This window comes from Salmo trutta, unplaced genomic scaffold, assembly GCF_901001165.1.
Source record: "Salmo trutta unplaced genomic scaffold, fSalTru1.1, whole genome shotgun sequence".
Lineage (NCBI taxonomy): Eukaryota > Metazoa > Chordata > Actinopteri > Salmoniformes > Salmonidae > Salmo > Salmo trutta.
Window position 1 is genome coordinate 349,469 of NW_021822690.1, and position 17,304 is coordinate 366,772.

General features: G+C 46.2%; 2 protein-coding genes and 1 non-coding gene across 3 annotated transcripts; 2 read left to right on the forward strand and 1 right to left on the reverse strand.

Moving 5' to 3' along the window:
- Window positions 1–5,773: 5,773 nt before the first annotated feature.
- Window positions 5,774–8,349, reverse strand: LOC115183509 (deleted in malignant brain tumors 1 protein-like). The gene is made up of 7 exons (XM_029744721.1): window positions 8,315–8,349; window positions 7,747–8,076; window positions 7,247–7,552; window positions 6,843–7,121; window positions 6,208–6,528; window positions 6,009–6,097; window positions 5,774–5,873 (listed from the first exon to the last, which is right to left on the reverse strand). The coding sequence occupies exons 2-7, from the start codon at window positions 7,970–7,972 to the stop codon at window positions 5,787–5,789; spliced, it is 1,308 nt and encodes a 435-aa protein (XP_029600581.1). The 5' UTR covers window positions 7,973–8,076; window positions 8,315–8,349; the 3' UTR covers window positions 5,774–5,786.
- A 4,475-nt stretch (window positions 8,350–12,824) lies between these two features.
- LOC115183514 (extensin-like) lies at window positions 12,825–14,503 on the forward strand. The gene is made up of 2 exons (XM_029744726.1): window positions 12,825–13,680; window positions 14,025–14,503. Exons 1-2 carry the CDS (start codon window positions 12,825–12,827, stop codon window positions 14,501–14,503), a joined length of 1,335 nt encoding a protein of 444 aa, XP_029600586.1.
- Window positions 14,504–16,499: 1,996 nt separating this feature from the next.
- Window positions 16,500–16,571, forward strand: trnaa-ugc (transfer RNA alanine (anticodon UGC)). Its single transcript has one exon. It is a non-coding gene; the product is annotated as a tRNA-Ala (tRNA).
- Window positions 16,572–17,304: the final 733 nt, after the last annotated feature.

Below are 17,304 nucleotides of genomic sequence, written 5' to 3' on the forward strand. Positions count from 1 at the left end.
CAGCTCCCCACATTCCAAAACCAAATTTTGGAAAATTAGGAAAAAAAAATTTCCTTTCAAATGTTCTAATAATGTGCAGGCTATCAGAGGGGGTGGTCCCCACTCGCCCGCTAATTAGTGAACCTCCACCAGTAAATGGATTGATCTCTGACCTCAGCAGCGATAACAACCCTAATTATGCCATTAGTGGAAAAGCAGACAACAATGTTTTCCAAAATCAACCATCGGGCGCAGGCCTCGTAAAGGTTCTCTCCAGTCTAGCTCTGATGTCTTGCCATCCGAGATTGCCATCTGTCCAATAGCGCAGTGCACAGCTGAAGCACGAGCAGGTAATGGTAGACATAAAGGGACAGGTGGAGAGAACCGGGAAACCAATGACCAAGGCAGACAAGGGAAAAATTCTGCTAGCTATGGAACTGCATTTGAAAACTGAACAATTAAATGTAATTGCAAAAACGTATGACGATGAACAAGCACAAGCTCTTCAACAAAATCGTTTTCTACAGGAACAAATTCATATGCTACAGGAACAACTCGATTTAGCCAAAACTAAATACGATGATGTCCACGCCAAACTAGATAATTCTGAAGAGTTATCTACAAACAGGAGCGCTCAACTTGACAACATGCATGCTGTTTTGTTGAATGTTACTCAAAATAACACGGTGCTCCTCAAAGCGCTGCAGACCAAAGATGATCAGTTAATGAACACAGTGACAAAGTTGGATGATAAATCAGCAGAACTTATTGAAGTCGCTGACCAAATGAATGATGAGAGAACTCAGGTGATGAGGTTGGAAATATTGATTTCTAAGCAAGCAGAGGAAATCTCATCACTGAATCTCTCGCTCCGTACTCAAGACCTCTATCTGCAAACCATGACAGATAAGTTTGAGACCGAAAGGAGCAGGTGTGACACTCACGTGTCCAAAATCAGTACTCTAAGCGCTCAAGTGGACTCTGCAATGCAGCAGAATTCCACCCTTAGGTACCATCTGGTATATCTCACTGGTCATCCCCAAAGCCAACACCTCCTTTGGCCGCCTTTCCTTCCAGTTCTCTGCTGCCAATGACTGGAACGAATTTCAAAAATCACTGAAGCTGGAGCTTTATATTACCCTCACTTAATTTAAACATCAGCTATCTGAGCAGCTAACCGATCGCTGCAGCTGTACATTGGTCATCTGTAAAAAGCCCACCCAATCTACCTACCTCATCCCCATATTGTTTTTATTTACTTTCTGCTCTTTTGCACACCAGTATTTGTACTTGCACATCATCATCTGCTCAACTATCACTCCAGTGTTAATTTGCTAAATTGTATTTACCTCACTACTGTCATGACGTTGGCCTCTTTGGGTACAGGAAGGACAGTTGACCCCCTCCCCTTTGTACCATCACCCAACCTACCTTCCCCCCCAACCCAGGGTTGCAAAAATTCCAAGAGGAGAATCTACTACAACATGTTTCATAGAGAGACAAAGGAATTTCTTCCAACTCATAGAATTGGAGAACCTAGCGACATGTGTGTTCTGGAGAAGATATGGAAGATTGATGAAGACTCCAGCTACGAACTGATCCGCTTGGTACAATTTTGTGATACTCAGAAGAGACAATATAGCCATATTACCCTAAAACGGTCTACATGATAGCCTCAGCGATGAGACTGAATCCACATGGTTGTATACAATGTATTATTAAGGATAAAGCTATTTGTAATACATTGAGATGCTATGTACTGATGTTAATGTGATAGAATTATATTTCTGTAACCAAGTCTAGCTCAGTCATAGGCACGCCCCCAGGGACACATACAGGACCAGGCGTCATTTGACAAGCCTGTTCTCTGGGCCCTATAAAACACCCCCTGATTTACATTTCTAGAGACCAGGCCTCCACTCCATCGTGAGTTTGGCACAGAGGTTTGACCAGCCAAGTATTCTACTGAAAGTGAACCATACCACGTGGTTAACTTTTAGACTATCGATATCGACAGAATAAGAACAAGTCTTTGATATTAATTATTAGTCTGCAGCTAAGTAAATTATATCATCGAACGCGAAGACCAACCACATCCATTCTATGACGACATTCATGAATGTCGCTCTGACAGATCCATTCTAACCGAGAGAGAGAGAGAACGCTGACAAACTCTCCATCAGAACAAAACTCTCCAACAAGAATCCCGACGACACATGAGCGTAAATATATATTGATTGCAAAGGTTCCCGAATGAGTGAGCCTTCAATTGGCAATTGTTAATATTAATGAACTCTGTGTAACTTCTCAGCTTACCGTTTTATGACCCATTGTCTAACAGACCAGCAATGCTTGTTAGCCAGTAGGGCACATTCCTCTACCCATCATTGGTGACGATAATTACTGTTTGCATGTTTTCTGTTAATTACTTAGTGTAGTAAATAAATGATTTTAAGACAATTGATGTATGGATGATTTTAGTAAAGACTGGGTTCGTGCAGATAACCAAGAATTACAACTTTCATGATGAGACTGAAACAACATACGGGTTAAGATTGACTGCTATCGATGTAAAATATTACTAAGTATTTTAAGAGTTTATTCAGAGGATAACAGCTCTATAAACGTTCTTCTGTGGTGCCCCGACTTTCTAGTTAATTACATTTACATGATTAGTTTAATCAGGTAATATCAATTACAGAGAAATAATTTTATAAGTTAGCATGTCATATCACTTAATCCGGCATAGCTAAAGACACGACACTACCATGGCCTATTTATTGCCTTACCTCCTCATGCCATTTGCACACACTGTATATAGACTTTCTATTTTTCTATTGTGTTATTGACTGTACGCTTGTTTATTCCATTTGTAACACTGTGTTGTTGTTTGTGTCGCACTGCTTTGCTTTATCTTGGCATGGTCGCAGTTCTCAACGAGAACATGTTCTCCACGAGCTTACCTGGTTAAATAAAGGTGAAATAAAATAAAATAAGAAAAAAAAAATGGCTCCTAGAAAAGGGATGTAGCTCAGTGGTAGAGCGAATGCTCTGCATGTATAAGGTCCTGGGTTCAATCCCCAGTTTCTCCATTAAAAATTATTGCATTGACCCAACTCCTACTTTACAGAAAGTTGAAATTTTAAGCAGGAAACAGAGATGTGCTAAATTATTTGGTCTTGTAATCTGAAGAACATGCGTTCAATCCCTGTTTGTACATTTATAGAACAGAAGTGGCATTGTTGCCAACTTTTATGGCGTCATTTTCAAAAACTGAAGTTCATGGGTTCGATCCCAGTCTGTACCTGGTTTAAGAATTGCTGCTATCATTTCATTGTAGTTTCAATGGAGAGGTGTATATAAAAAGTACATTGTATTGATATTGCATTTTATCTGCAAATGAAATGGGATGGAAGCTCAGAGGGGGAGTGCATGTAAAATATGTATGAGGTCCTCGGTTCAATCCCTAGATTCTCCACTGAGTTTATTTGTGTGCCAAATTCACATTTACACAACTACTACTTTCCAGAATGTTGATGTACAATTTGTAGAGTAGAGTGGTGTGGTGGCCAAGTGATACGGCGTCGGTCTCGTAAACCGACGATCATGGGTTCAAATCCCGTCCGTGCCTGTATGAAAGACATCTGATATCATGGACCTGTGCTCTTATTGGAGGACTTTCAAGAAAAAGCAAGTTGTATCAATATTGCAACACAGCTATTATAGTAAGGGGATGTATCTCTATGGTAGAGCCAGTACTTTACATGTATGCAGTCCAACGTTAATCCCAACTTCTCTGTTGAGTGTAATTAGTTGTTAAATTATCTTTTGCACAACTCCCACATTCCAGAATGTTGACATTCTAAGAAGGAAGTAGATATGCTAAATCATCTGTTTCTGTAAACTGAAGCACATGGGTTCAATCCTTGTTCGACGTTTATGGAAGATAGCTGATATTATGGAAATGTACATTCATTAGAACAGTGTAAAGAAAAGGTAAATTGTATTGATATGACCACTGCGACCTGTATGCTCTAGTCGGCTGGCCCTCGCTACCTATTCGTCACCAGACCCACTGGCTCCAGGTCATCTATAAGTCTATGCTAGGTAAAGCTCCGCCTTATCTCAGCTCACTGGTCACGATAACAACACCCACCCGTAGCACGCGCTACAGCAGGTATATCTCACTGGTCATCCCCAAAGCCAACACCTCCTTTGGCCGCCTTTCCTTCCAGTTCTCTGCTGCCAATGACTGGAACGAATTGCAAAAATCGCTGAAGCTGGAGACTTATATTTCCCTCACTAACTTTAAACATCAGCTATCTGAGCAGCTAACCGATCGCTGCAGCTGTACATAGCCCATCTGTAAATAGCCCACCCAATCTACCTACCTCATCCACATATTGTTTTTATTTACTTTCTGCTCTTTTGCACACCAGTATTTCTACTTGCACATCATCATCTGCTCATCTATCACTCCAGTGTTAATTTGCTAAATTGTAATTACTTCGCTACTATGGCCTATTTATTGCCTTACCTCCTCATGCCATTTGCACACACTGTATATAGACTTTCTTCTTTTCTATTGTGTTATTGACTGTACGCTTGTTTATTCCATTTGTAACACTGTGTTGTTGTTTGTGTCGCACTGCTTTGCTTTATCTTGGCCAGGTCGCAGTTCTAAATGAGAACTTGTTCCCGATCTTCTAGTTAATGTGTGTGCAACACTGCCCACAACATGAGGTGGAAACTGAGCTGCACTTCCTAACCTCCTGCCAAATGTACGACCAGTTAATTCATACTGTATGTTGTAGTCTGTCCAAGAGGGGAATCACACAATACTGACAGCATGTCATTTTATTAAAAAGAATTCAGTTGATCACATGGCAGTTTAAAGAGCAACATCATAATCAATAATCTACATCATAATTAATAATCAATAATCAATATCATAACATTCATAATCAACAACATCATGAGAGGTAAACAACAACAAACCAAAATTACTTCAGTTAAAGAGGACCCCTTCATCAAAACATGATTCAAAATACAAAAGAATGAACAGATGATTATAATAATACATGGATTAATAATGGAAACACTTCAAGACAAAGAATCTAAGAGACACTAAATAAGATAAAGAATCTAAGAGACACTAAATAAGATAAAGAATCTAAGAGACACTAAATAAGATAAAGAATCTAAGAGACACTAAATAAGATAAACACATGAAGACAAAAGCAAATAGCAATACATTCTGGACACTAAACAGACGTAATTGAGCTAATCGCTTAAAAATAATCAAAACCCCATGTTACCCAGAACCCCATGTTACCCAGAACCCCATGTTACCCAGAACCCCATGTTACCCAGAACCCCCATGTTACCCAGAACCCCCATGTTACCCAGAACCCCATATTACCCAGAACCCCATGTTACCCAGAACCCCATGTTACCCAGAACCCCATGTTACCCAGAACCCCATGTTACCCAGAACTCCATGTTACCCAGAACCCCATGTTTCCCAGAACCCCATGTTTCCCTGGTGGTAAAAACCAAACTAAACAGAATAATGCTGGTTGCAATCACTCCTTTTAGATTTCTTCCAAGGTTCTAGAAAGATAAACTAATTCTGAACTTGTTATTAAAATTATTATTAATAATAAAATAATACAAATATTATTAAATTAGAAGCACTTAAGGTTTGTCACCACATTTTAAACACAAAACTGACCTAAGATCAGCATGTAGGGTCAGCTTCATTCTATTTAGTCCCCTGGGCTGCTCTCTCTTCTCCCGGGCCGGCTTCAGCTCTGGAGCTCAGAGAGACCGTCTCCATTGACATAAAGATCCATGCTGCTCACCCTGTTCACTCTCTTCTGCCTCCTGGTGGGCTAGGGAGACACAGCACCAACAGTCATCTCTCTCTCTCTCTCTCTCTCTCTCTCTCTGTCTCTCTGTCTCTCTCTCTCTCTGTCTCTCTCTCTCTCTCTCTCTCTCTCTGTCTCTGTCTGTCTGAATGTCTTTACCTTGTAGTACAGGTAGGAGGTGGTGATGGCTGTCAGTAGGATCAGCAGCACTACAACATGTCTGATGATGAAGGCTGGCAGAGGAGAGGCTGCAAAAACAGAAAACACCTTTGATGAAGGGGACTGATCATCATCATCAGATAGATCTGTGGGAAATCTGTCAATGACAAAGTTACAAGTCTGGTTCATGTTCAGTTACCTGTGACGGTGAGGGAGAGGAGCTCTCTCTCAGAGGAGAAGTTATGAGAGAAAACATAATTGTCATAAACACAGCTGTAGTTCCCTTGATGGGAGTCATCTGCAGCAGGGAAGAGGAAGGCAGCAGAGTGATTGACAGCTGGCTGGGTCTGGGTTCTGTTGGAGCAGGTGAACGTGAGGAAGAAGGAGCCTCCTGGGTACTGTGGCTGAGTGGAGCAGGTGATGGTGAAGCTGTAGCCCCTGAACACCTCGGGCCCCTTGTGGCCCCCGGAGACCCCTCCCATTGAGTCAGTCAGGGAGATATCAGGCTGGACCAGGAGATCTGTGAACAATAAAAGAGAACAAGAACAAGCCTCTTCAACTAGTTTCCTATAGATATGACAATAACATCAGCATGTAACAGTGCTAGCCACCCTCCCTCACAGGGCAACATGAGTAGTGGGCCTACAGTCACTGAGACAACATATGTTGATATCAGGCTTAAGCAGGACATCTGGAACAAGAGGAGAGAAAAAGAAAACGTAGCTCCTCAACTACTTTCCCTCATTTAGATATGACAATAACATGACATGTGACAGAGGAAGTTGTATGAATGAAGGAAATCAGTTGAATGTAATTATAAAATCTTGTTATTACTTGAGCAGATCGCTGTGAGTCCAGGATAGAGATCATATCTTCTTCTACACTCCCTCAGTACAGTCTCAGGACCATCACAATGAACTCCAAACCCTCTAGTGGTGTTTCCAGGAAGAACTGAAACAGTGGAGCCACAACCCAGCTGTCTACACACTACTGCAGCTACATCCTCCTGGTCCCAGTCCTCAGCTCCCACAGTCCTCCACTCTCCCTGGTCGTACCGCTCCACTCCACCAGCACAGCGACTGCCTCCTCTCACCAGCCTCACATCATCAGGCTCTGAGAAAAGAAAAGAGAGAGACAGTAATCTTACTATTTTCTCACTAAAACACACCTATATTGTCTCTCATATTCTTCACTCCAGGTGAGAAACAATGTTGATTGATTGACAAACTGTTGCTTACCTGAGCAGGTGAGTCCAACAGCATTACCAGGTAGGCAGGTGTTGTGTTTTCTGTCTGAGGTGTCACAGTCCAGGAGAAGGGACTCTTTGCCTTTACACTGGAACTCTTTATCCCAGGTCTGACCCTCACCTTCTCCATAGAGCCCCACCTGTAGAGCTGCAGGAGCCTCACAGCCAAGCTCCCTACAGACTACCTCTGCATCCTGCCGGTCAAAGTCAGCTTCACATACTGATGCCCAGGACTGATTGGACTTCACCTCCACTCTCCCAGAGCAGAGACCAGCTCCGTCCACAAGCCTCACAGACTCTGGAGAAAAAGACTTGCTTGAACATTCAATCAGTTTTGTTGATGACACTGTCAAGGACTAAATACAAATATAATGTTTAAATACATCTAACATCTCTCCCTCTATTTAAATGAAATAAAAAACACATAAAACATGATACATGGTAATATTGTATAATGTAGAAATAAATCTCTCAATATGACCAGTCTCTTACCTGAACAGGTCACATGATGATAATATTCACCTTCACAGTCACCAGGAAGTACTCCTACTAAGATACCAGGTATGCCTTTTATGATGACACACTCTCTAATAGAAGACTCATTTCCCTTGCAACTAAATAGTGTGACTCCTCTTCCATCTTCAATCAGAGGTCCACTTGATTCAGCTACAGGATTCCCACAGTCCAGCTGTCTACACACAACTTTAACCTCTCTCATGCTCTGCCACCAAAAACATAGACCTGACCACTCTCCTTCATAGAAAACTTCCACTCTCCCAGAACAGGAAGTGGACCCATTCACCAGTCTGACTGAGAGTTCAGCTGTAAAACAGCAGAGAGGAAAACACAGTGGTGAGGACAGATGATGACAGTGATTCTGTTATTCTAACAGCAGTAGTGCTTTGTGGTTGACAAGTATTAAAAGTTCCATACAACAGTACTTGTTATTGGGGTTTTAGAATGATTTGTATGGACACATGAATTTCTCCATGTGTTGGATAATAAAGTTGACGAATTTTGAACTGCTATAATCTCTGTAGATTTATACTCTTATACCTACCTGGTGGACTGACACTTTGAGCCTGGAGATCTGAGGAGAAAGAGAGGGAAAGAGACAGAGAGAAAGAGAGGGAAAGAGAGAGAGAGAGAGACAGAGAGAGAGAGAGAGAAAGAGAGAGAGAGAGAGATACAAAGGAGAAAGGGATGAGACAGAGGAAGAGAGAGACAGAGATTAAATGAACATCAACATGACCTTTCATGATGTGATGGGGAAGACAGGCTTATCATTGGTATGGTGCAACAACACCCATGTGTTCCCACACTATATATACAAAGGTATGTGGACACCCCTTCAAAATTAGTGGATTTTATTTCAGCCAAACCCGTTCTTGACAGGTGGATGAAATCAAGCACACAGCCATGCAATATTGGTTGTAGAATGGCCTTACTGAAGAGCTCAGTGACTTTCAACAAGGCACCATCACAGGATGCCACCTTTCCAACAAGTCAGTTTGTCAAAGTTCTGCCCTACTAGAGCTGCCCCCGGTCAACTGTAAGTGCTGTTATTGTGAAGTGGAAACATCTAGGAGCAACAACGGCTCAACCGTGAAGTGGTAGGCCTCACAAGCTCACAGAACGGGACCTCCGAGTGCTGAATCACGTAGTGCGTCAAAAATGGTCTGTCCTCGGTCGCAACCCTCACTACCGAGTTCCAAACTGCCTCTGGAAGCAACTTCAGCACAAGAACTGTTCGTCGGGAGCTTCATGAAATGGTTTTCCATGGCAAAGCAGCCGCACACAAGCCTAAGATCACCATGGTCAATGCCAAGCGTCAGCTGGAGTGGTGTAAAGCTCGGATAACAGGAGAACACAACCTGCCGAATGCTTAATGCCAACTGTAAGGTTTGGTGGAGGAGGAATATTGGTCTGACGCTGTTTTTCATAGTTTGGGCTATGCCCCTTAGTTTCATTGAAGGGGAAATCTAATTGCTACAGCATACATTGCCATACTAGACAATCTTGTGCTTCCAACTGTGTGGCAACAGTTTGGGAAGGTCCTTTCCTGTTTCCGCATGACAATTTCCCCGTGCAAAAGCGAGGTCCAAACAGAATTGGTTTGTCGAGATCGGTGTGGAAGAACTTGACTGGCCTGCACAGAGCGCTAACCTCAACCCCCATCAAACACCATTGGGATGATTTGAAATGCAGACTGCGAGCCAGGCCTAATCGCCCAAGCTCACTAATGCTCTTGTGGCTGAATGGAAGCAAGTCCCTGCTTTAACGATCGTCTGTTGAAGAAGGGGACCAAAGCGCAGCTTTGACGACGCAGGTGAGTGTTCATTATACTATTTAATGATAAGAAACACTTTAACAAAAGAAACAAACGAAAGCCAACAGTTATGTCAGGTCACAATGTACAAAACAGAAAATAACTACCCACAACAACCCTGTGGGAAAAAGCTACCCAAGTATGGCTCCCAATCAGAGACAACGACAGACAGCTGTCCCTGATTGAGAACCATACCCGGCTAAAACAAAGAAATATCAAAACATAGAAAAAAGGACATAGAATGCCCACCCTAGTCACAAGCTGGCCTAACCCAAAATAGAGAATAAAAACTCTATGGCCAGGGCGTGACACCTGCAGCAATGTTCCAACATCTAGTGGAAAGCCTTCCCAGAAGAGAGGAGGCTGTTATAGCAGCAATGTTCCAACATCTAGTGGAAAGCCTTCCCAGAAGAGTGGAGGCTGTTATAGCAGCAAACGGGGGACCCACTCCATATTAATGCCAATGATTTTGAAATGAGATGTTAGATGAGCAGGTGTCCACATACTTTTGGTCAGGTAGTGTACATTCCCCTTCAATGGAAATGTGTAACTCTCTTAGCCAATGAGTTTATATCTAATTTAATACATTTGATTTCGTCTGTTTTTTTTAAAATCATTAATTTCAGAGGTCGGAGTCAAGCCGAGCCGGACCAAGAGTGGGAAAAGGTTACTGGTCGTGATGACGTCACTGGTGAGAAGTCAGTAATGAAAAGATATTCAGTTGACTGCATGTTAGTCTGTCAGCCCCTCTCTCTGTTGACATCTCTCTCTCTCCCTCTCTCTCTCTCTCCCTCCCTCTCTCTGTTGACATCTCTCTCTCTCTCTCTCTCTCTCTCTCTTTCTCCCCCTCTCTCTGTTGACATCTCTCTCTCTCTCTCTCTCTCTCTCTCTCCCCCTCTGTTCTCTCTCCCGCTCTTCCCCCAAGTCTTTCTCTCCCCGCCCTCAATCTCTCTCTCTCTTCCTGACATATTGTGTTGGACCTGTTGATCTTGACTCAGGTAACAGACCTCTAGCATCTACACCCCTCCCTTCTCCTGCTTTAACATAACACCAATATTAAATATAATACATCATTCTCATTCATTTACATAGAGACATATACAATCAGTCATTGACACGCTGAATATACAACAGTCAGATGCATGACACCATCACAACTTAACTGACATTAGTGCCTGTCCCCAGATGGACAGTTAGGCTACAGTAAAGTACATTTACAGGTGATCACATCATTGTCCTTCTTTGAGACAGATTTCTCCTGTCTGCTTCCAGTTTCATGTTCTTTTACTACCCCTGCAAATTATCATATATCTTAAAATATCAAAACATATCTCAGTAACTGTCACAAGTGTATATCAGTATAACAGCATCCTACCTGTTCTCCATAACAGGATAATCAATATCACTGCAGGTATCATATCTGTCTCTAACTGGGGCTCCACTGAGATATACCAGCCTACTGTCTTGGAGAGTGGACTGAAGAGTGGGAAATACTGCTAGGCTATATGACCTCTATGTAATTAGTTCATTAGGACTTTGATGTGAGATAAACTTCTCAGCAACTTATCTTAGATCAGTGGTTGAACACACTACAGCAAACTGAAAAACTCCACAGGAAACTGCTGACAGAGCAGCAACCTTTCACACAGTGTGTGCTATAATATCACTTCTAACTTTCTACAGCTTGAGTTCACCTCTTATAGAATATTGGCTTAATGTTCCAGCACCTAAATATAAACAGTACCAGCACCCAAAATGAGTATTGATCAGATCTCATATTAGAGCAGGAGAAGGGGGGGGGGGGGATGTGGTGTAGAAGCTAGAGGTCTGTTACCCAAGTCAACTCAACAGGTCTGATGCTATATGTCAGGGTCAGGCTGGGCTGGGACAAGAGAGGAAAAGTCAGTGATAAAATGATATTCTCGCTCTAACCCCTTCCTCCATCTTGTCCGTCACCTTCCCTCCCCTCTCTCTGGTTCTGACCATTACTCTCCCTCCCTCCCTCCCTCCCTCCCTCCCTCCCTCCCTGCTTCTAATACATATGATGTAAAGGGGAGGGAGAATGAAATCAGGAGAGGGGGAGAAGAGGAGAGTGTGGAGAAGTACATATGAGACAGTTTGGACCAATGTAGCCTTGTGGTTGATTAAAAGACTCCCCCCCATCCACAAAAGGGGACATATTTGTTATGTGGTTGATTAAAAAACCCTGGGGTCTAAAAAAACACTAGGGCTGAGAGGGCCCTAGTGGAGACGACTGGCTGAGAGGGCCCTAGTGGAGACGGCTGGCTGAGAGGGCCCTAGTGGAGACGACTGGCTGAGAGGGTCCTAGTGGGGACGGCTGGCTGAGAGGGCCCTAGTGGAGACGGCTGGCTGAGAGGGCCCTAGTGGAGACGGCTGGCTGAGAGGGCCCTAGTGGAGACGACTGGCTGAGAGGGCCCTAGTGGAGACGGCTGACTGAGAGGGCCCTAGTGGAGATGGCTGAAGAGAGAGGGCCCTAGTGGAGACGGCTGGCTGAGAGGGCCCTAGAGGGGACGACTGGCTGAGAGGGCCCTAGTTGAGACGGCTGGCTGAGAGGGCCCTAGTGGAGATGGCTGGCTGAGAGGGCCCTAGTGGAGACGGCTGGCTGAGAGGGCCCTAGTGGAGATGGCTGGCTGAGAGGGCCCTAGTGGAGATGGCTGGCTGAGAGGGCCCTAGTTGAGACGGCTGGCTGAGAGGGCCCTAGTGGAGACGGCTGGCTGAGAGGGCCCTAGTTGAGACGGCTGAAGAGAGAGGGCTCTAGTGGAGATGGCTGGCTGAGAGGGTCCTAGTGGAGATGGCTGGCTGAGAGGGCCCTAGTGGAGACGACTGAAGAGAGAGGGCCCTAGTGGAGACGGCTGAAGAGGGAGGGCCCTAGTGGAGACGACTGGCTGAGAGGGCCCTAGTGGAGACGACTGAAGAGGGAGGGCCCTAGTGGAGACGGCTGAAGAGGGAGGGCCCTAGTGGAGACGGCTGGCTGAGAGGGCCCTAGTGGAGACGACTGAAGAGAGAGGGCCCTAGTGGAGACGGCTGGCTGAGAGGGCCCTAGTGGAGACGGCTGGCTGAGAGGGCCCTAGTGGAGATGGCTGGCTGAGAGGGCCCTAGAGGAGACGGATGACTGAGAGGGCCCTAGTGGAGACGGCTGGCTGAGAGGGTCCTAGTGGAGACGGCTGGCTGAGAGGGCCCTAGTGGAGACGGCTGGCTGAGAGGGCCCTAGTGGAGACGGATGACTGAGAGGGCCCTAGTGGACTCATTACCCAGCACCCCCAGGACCCAGCACCACAACCCAGTACTCACCACCCAGCACCCACAACCCACCACCCAGCACCCACCACCCAGCACCCACCACCCAGCACCCACCACCCACCACCAAGCACCCACCACCAAGCACCCACCACCCAGCACCCACCACCAAGCACCCACAACCCACCACCCAGCACCCAACCAAGCACCCACAACCCACCACCCAGCACCCACAACCCACCACCAAGCACCCACAACCCACCACCAAGCACCCACAACCCAGCACCCACAACCCAGCACCCACCACCAAGCACCCACAACCCACCACCAAGCACCCACAACCAAGCACCCAGCACCCACAACCCAGCACCCACCACCAAGCACCCACCACCAAGCACCCACAACCCAGCACCCAGCACCCACAACCCACCACCCAGCACCCATAACCCACCACCAAGCACCCACAACCCACCACCAAGCACCCCGCACCCACTGCCCAGCACCCCAGCACCCAGCACCCCAGCAACCAGCACCCAACACCCAGCACCCAACACCAAAACCCAACACCCAGCACCCAAGACCCAGCACCCAACACCCACTACCCAGCACCAGGCACCCACTAACCAGCACCACAACCCACCACCCACCACCCACCACCCTCCACTCAACCCCTACACCTACCACCAAGCACACTCAGTACCCTCAGAACCCTCAATACCCAGCACCCTCACCACCCACCACCAAGCACCCACCACCCAGCACCCTCAGCACCCACCACACTCCACCCAGCCCCACCACCCACCACTCAGTACCCACCACCCACCACTCAGTACCACTCAGTACCACCACCCACCACCCAGCACCACTCTCAACACCCACCACCCTACACCCAGCACCACCACCCACCACCCACCACTCAGTACCAACCAACCACCCACCACCCACCACCCACCACTCAGTACCCACCACCCACCACCCACCACTCAGTACCAACCACCCACCACCCACCACTCAGTACCAACCACCCACCACCCAGCACCACCACCCACCACCACCACCCACCACTCAGCACCACCACCCACCACCCACCACCCAGCACCACCACCCAGCACCACCACCCACCACCCACCATCCAGCACCACCACCCACCACCCAGCACCACCACCCACCACCCACCACCCAGCACCACCACCCACCACCTACCACCCAGCACCACCACCCAGCACCCACCACTCAGTACCACCTACCACCCAGCACCACCACCCAGCACCCACCACTCAGTACCAACCACCCAGGACCCAGCAACCAGCACACACGAACCAGCACCACAACCCACTACCCACCATCCAGAACCCAGCACCCAGTACCCAGCACCCACCATCCACCACCAAGCACCCACCACCCACCACCCAGCACCACCCACCACCCACCACCCAGCACCACCCAGTACACACCACCCAGCACCCACAACCCACCACCCACAACCCAGCATCCATAACCCACCACCAAGCACCCATAACCCACCACCCAGCACCCACCACCAAGCACCCACCACCCCGCACCCACTACCCAGGACCCCAGCACCCAGTACCCCAGCACCCAGCAACCAACACCCAACACCCAGCACCCAACACCCAGCACCCAACACCCAGCACCCACTAACCAGCACCAGGCACCCACTAACCAGCACACTCAGTACCCTCAGAACCCTCAATACCCAGCACCCTCCATACCCACCACCCAGCACCACCCACCACCCACCACCCAGCACCACCCAGTACACACCACCCAGCACCCACAACCCACCACCCACAACCCAGCATCCATAACCCACCACCAAGCACCCATAACCCACCACCATCCACCCAGCACCACCACCCACCACCTACCACCCAGCACCACCACCCAGCACCCTCAGCACCCACCACCCTCCACCCAGCACCACCACCCACCACTCAGTACCAACCAACCACCCACCACCCACCACCCACCACCCAGCACCACCACCCACCACCCACCACCCACCACCCAGCACCACCACCCACCACCCACCACTCAGTACCAACCACCCACCACCAACCACTCAGTACCAACCACCCACCACCCACCACCCAGCACCACCACCCACCACCCACCACTCAGTACCAACCACCCACCACCCACCACTCAGTACCAACCACCCACCACCCACCACTCAGTACCAACAACCCACCACCCACCACTCAGCACCACCACCCAGCACCCAGCACCACCACCCAATATATAACTGAGTGATTATCATACTAATTCTATAAATGTGTTTGAATAGGACAAGCTGAGACATTCAAGGAAAAGGGGAAATGTTAACCCAATCCGAAGATTCTCCACTGAGTTTATTTGTGTGCCAAATTCACATTTACACAACTACTACTTTCCAGAATGTTGATGTATAATTTGTAGAGTAGAGTGGCATGGTGGCCAAGTGTTAAGGCGTCGGTCTCGTAAACTGAAGATTATGGGTTCAAATCCCGTCCGTACCTGTATGAAAGACATCTGATATCATGGACCTGTGCTTTTATTGGAGGACTTTGCAAAAAAAGCAAGTTGTATCAATATTGCAACACAGCTATTATAGTAAGGGGATGTATCTCTATGGTAGAGCCAGTACTTTACATGTATGCGGTCCAACGTTAATCCCCAACTTCTCTGTTGATTGTATTTAGTTGTTAAATTATCTTTTGCACAACTCCCACTTTCCAGAATGTTGACATTCTAAGAAGGAAATAGATATGCTAAATCATCTGTTTCTGTAAACTGAAGCACATTGGTTCAATCCTTGTTCCACGTTTATGGAAGATAGCTGATATTATGGAAATGTACATTCATTAGAACAGTGTAAAGAAAAGGTAAATTGTATTGATATGACCACTGCGACCTGTATGCTCTAGTCGGCTGGCACTCGCTACCTATTCGTCACCAGACCCACTGGCTCCAGGTCATCTATAAGTCTATGCTAGGTAAAGCTCCGCCTTATCTCAGCTCACTGGTCACTATAACAACACCGACCCGTAGCACGCGCTAGAGCAGGTATATCTCACTGGTCATCCCCAAAGCCAACACCTCTTTTGGCCGCCTTTCCTTCCAGTTCTCTGCTGCCAATGACTGGAACGAATTGCAAAAATCGCTGAAGCTGGAGACTTATATTTCCCTCAATAACTTTAAACATCAGCTATCTGAGCAGCTAACCGATCGCTGCAGCTGTACATAGCCCATCTGTAAATAGCCCACCCAATCGACCTACCTCATCCACATATTGTTTTTATTTACTTTCTGCTCTTTTGCACACCAGTATTTCTACTTGCACATCATCATCAGATCAACTATCACTCCAGTGTTAATTTGCTAAATTGTAATTACTTCGCTACTATGGCCTATTTATTGCCTTACCTCCTCATGCCATTTGCACACACTGTATATAGACTTTCTTTTTTTCTATTGTGTTATTGACTGTACGCTTGTTTATTCCATTTGTAACTCTATGTTGTTGTTTGTGTCGCACTGCTTTGCTTTATCTTGGCCAGCTCGCAGTTGTAAATGAGAACTTGTTCTCCACTAGCTGACCTGGTTAAATTAAGATGAAATAAAATAAAAAAAAGAAACATTTTTTGTTTACCAGAAAGGGGATGTAGCTCAGTGGTAGAGCGCATGCTTTGCATGTATGAGGTCCTGGGTTCAATCCCCAGCTTCTCCATTTAAAATTATTGCATTGACCCAACTCCTACTTTACAGAATGTTGAAATTTTAAGCAGGAAACAGAGATGTGCTAAATAATTTGGTCTTGTAATCTGAAGAACATGCGTTCAATCCCTGTTTGTACATTTATAGAACAGAAGTGGCATTGTTGCCAACTTTTATGGCGTCATTTTCAAAAAGCTGAAGTTCATGGGTTCGATCCCAGTCTGTACCTGGTTTAAGAATTGCTGCTATCATTTCATTGTAGTTTCAATGGAGTGGTGTATATAAAAAGTACATTGTATCAATATTGCATTTTATCTGCAAATGAAATGGGATGGAAGCTCAGAGGGGGAGGGCATGCAAAATATGTATGAGGTCCTCGGTTCAATCCCTAGATTCTCCACTGAGTTTATTTGTGTGCCAAATTCACATTTACACAAGTACTACTTTCCAGAATGTTGATGTATAATTCGTAGAGTAGAGTGGCATGGTGGCCAAGTGGTAAGGCGTCGGTCTCGTAAACCGAAGATCATGGTTTCAAGCCCTCTCTGTGCCTGTATGAATGAAATCTGATATCATGGACCTGTGCTCTTATTGGAGGACTTTCCAGAAAAAGCAAGGTGTATCAATATTGCAACACAGCTATTATAGTAAGGGGATGTATCTCTATGGTAGATCCAGTACTTTACATGTATGCGGTCCAATGTTAATCCCAACATCTCTCTTGATTGTATTTAGTTGTTAAATTA

What these genes read in the sequence shown, in the direction of transcription:
- LOC115183509 (XM_029744721.1), bottom strand. Translation starts at nt 7,972, where the DNA reads ATGAGAGAGGTTAAAGTTGTGTGTAGACAGCTGGACTGTGGGAATCCT. An exon ending in TGTTGGACTCACCTGCTCAG is followed by an intron (nt 7,122 to 7,246) that starts GTAAGCAACAGT and finishes TTCTTTTCTCAG; the next exon opens with AGCCTGATGATGTGAGGCTG. An exon ending in CCTCTCCCTCACCGTCACAG is followed by an intron (nt 6,098 to 6,207) that starts GTAACTGAACAT and finishes CTGTTTTTGCAG; the next exon opens with CCTCTCCTCTGCCAGCCTTC.
- LOC115183514 (XM_029744726.1), top strand. Translation starts at nt 12,825, where the DNA reads ATGACTGAGAGGGCCCTAGTGGACTCATTACCCAGCACCCCCAGGACC. An exon ending in CCACCACTCAGTACCACTCA is followed by an intron (nt 13,681 to 14,024) that starts GTACCACCACCC and finishes CCCACCACCCAG; the next exon opens with CACCACCACCCACCACCTAC.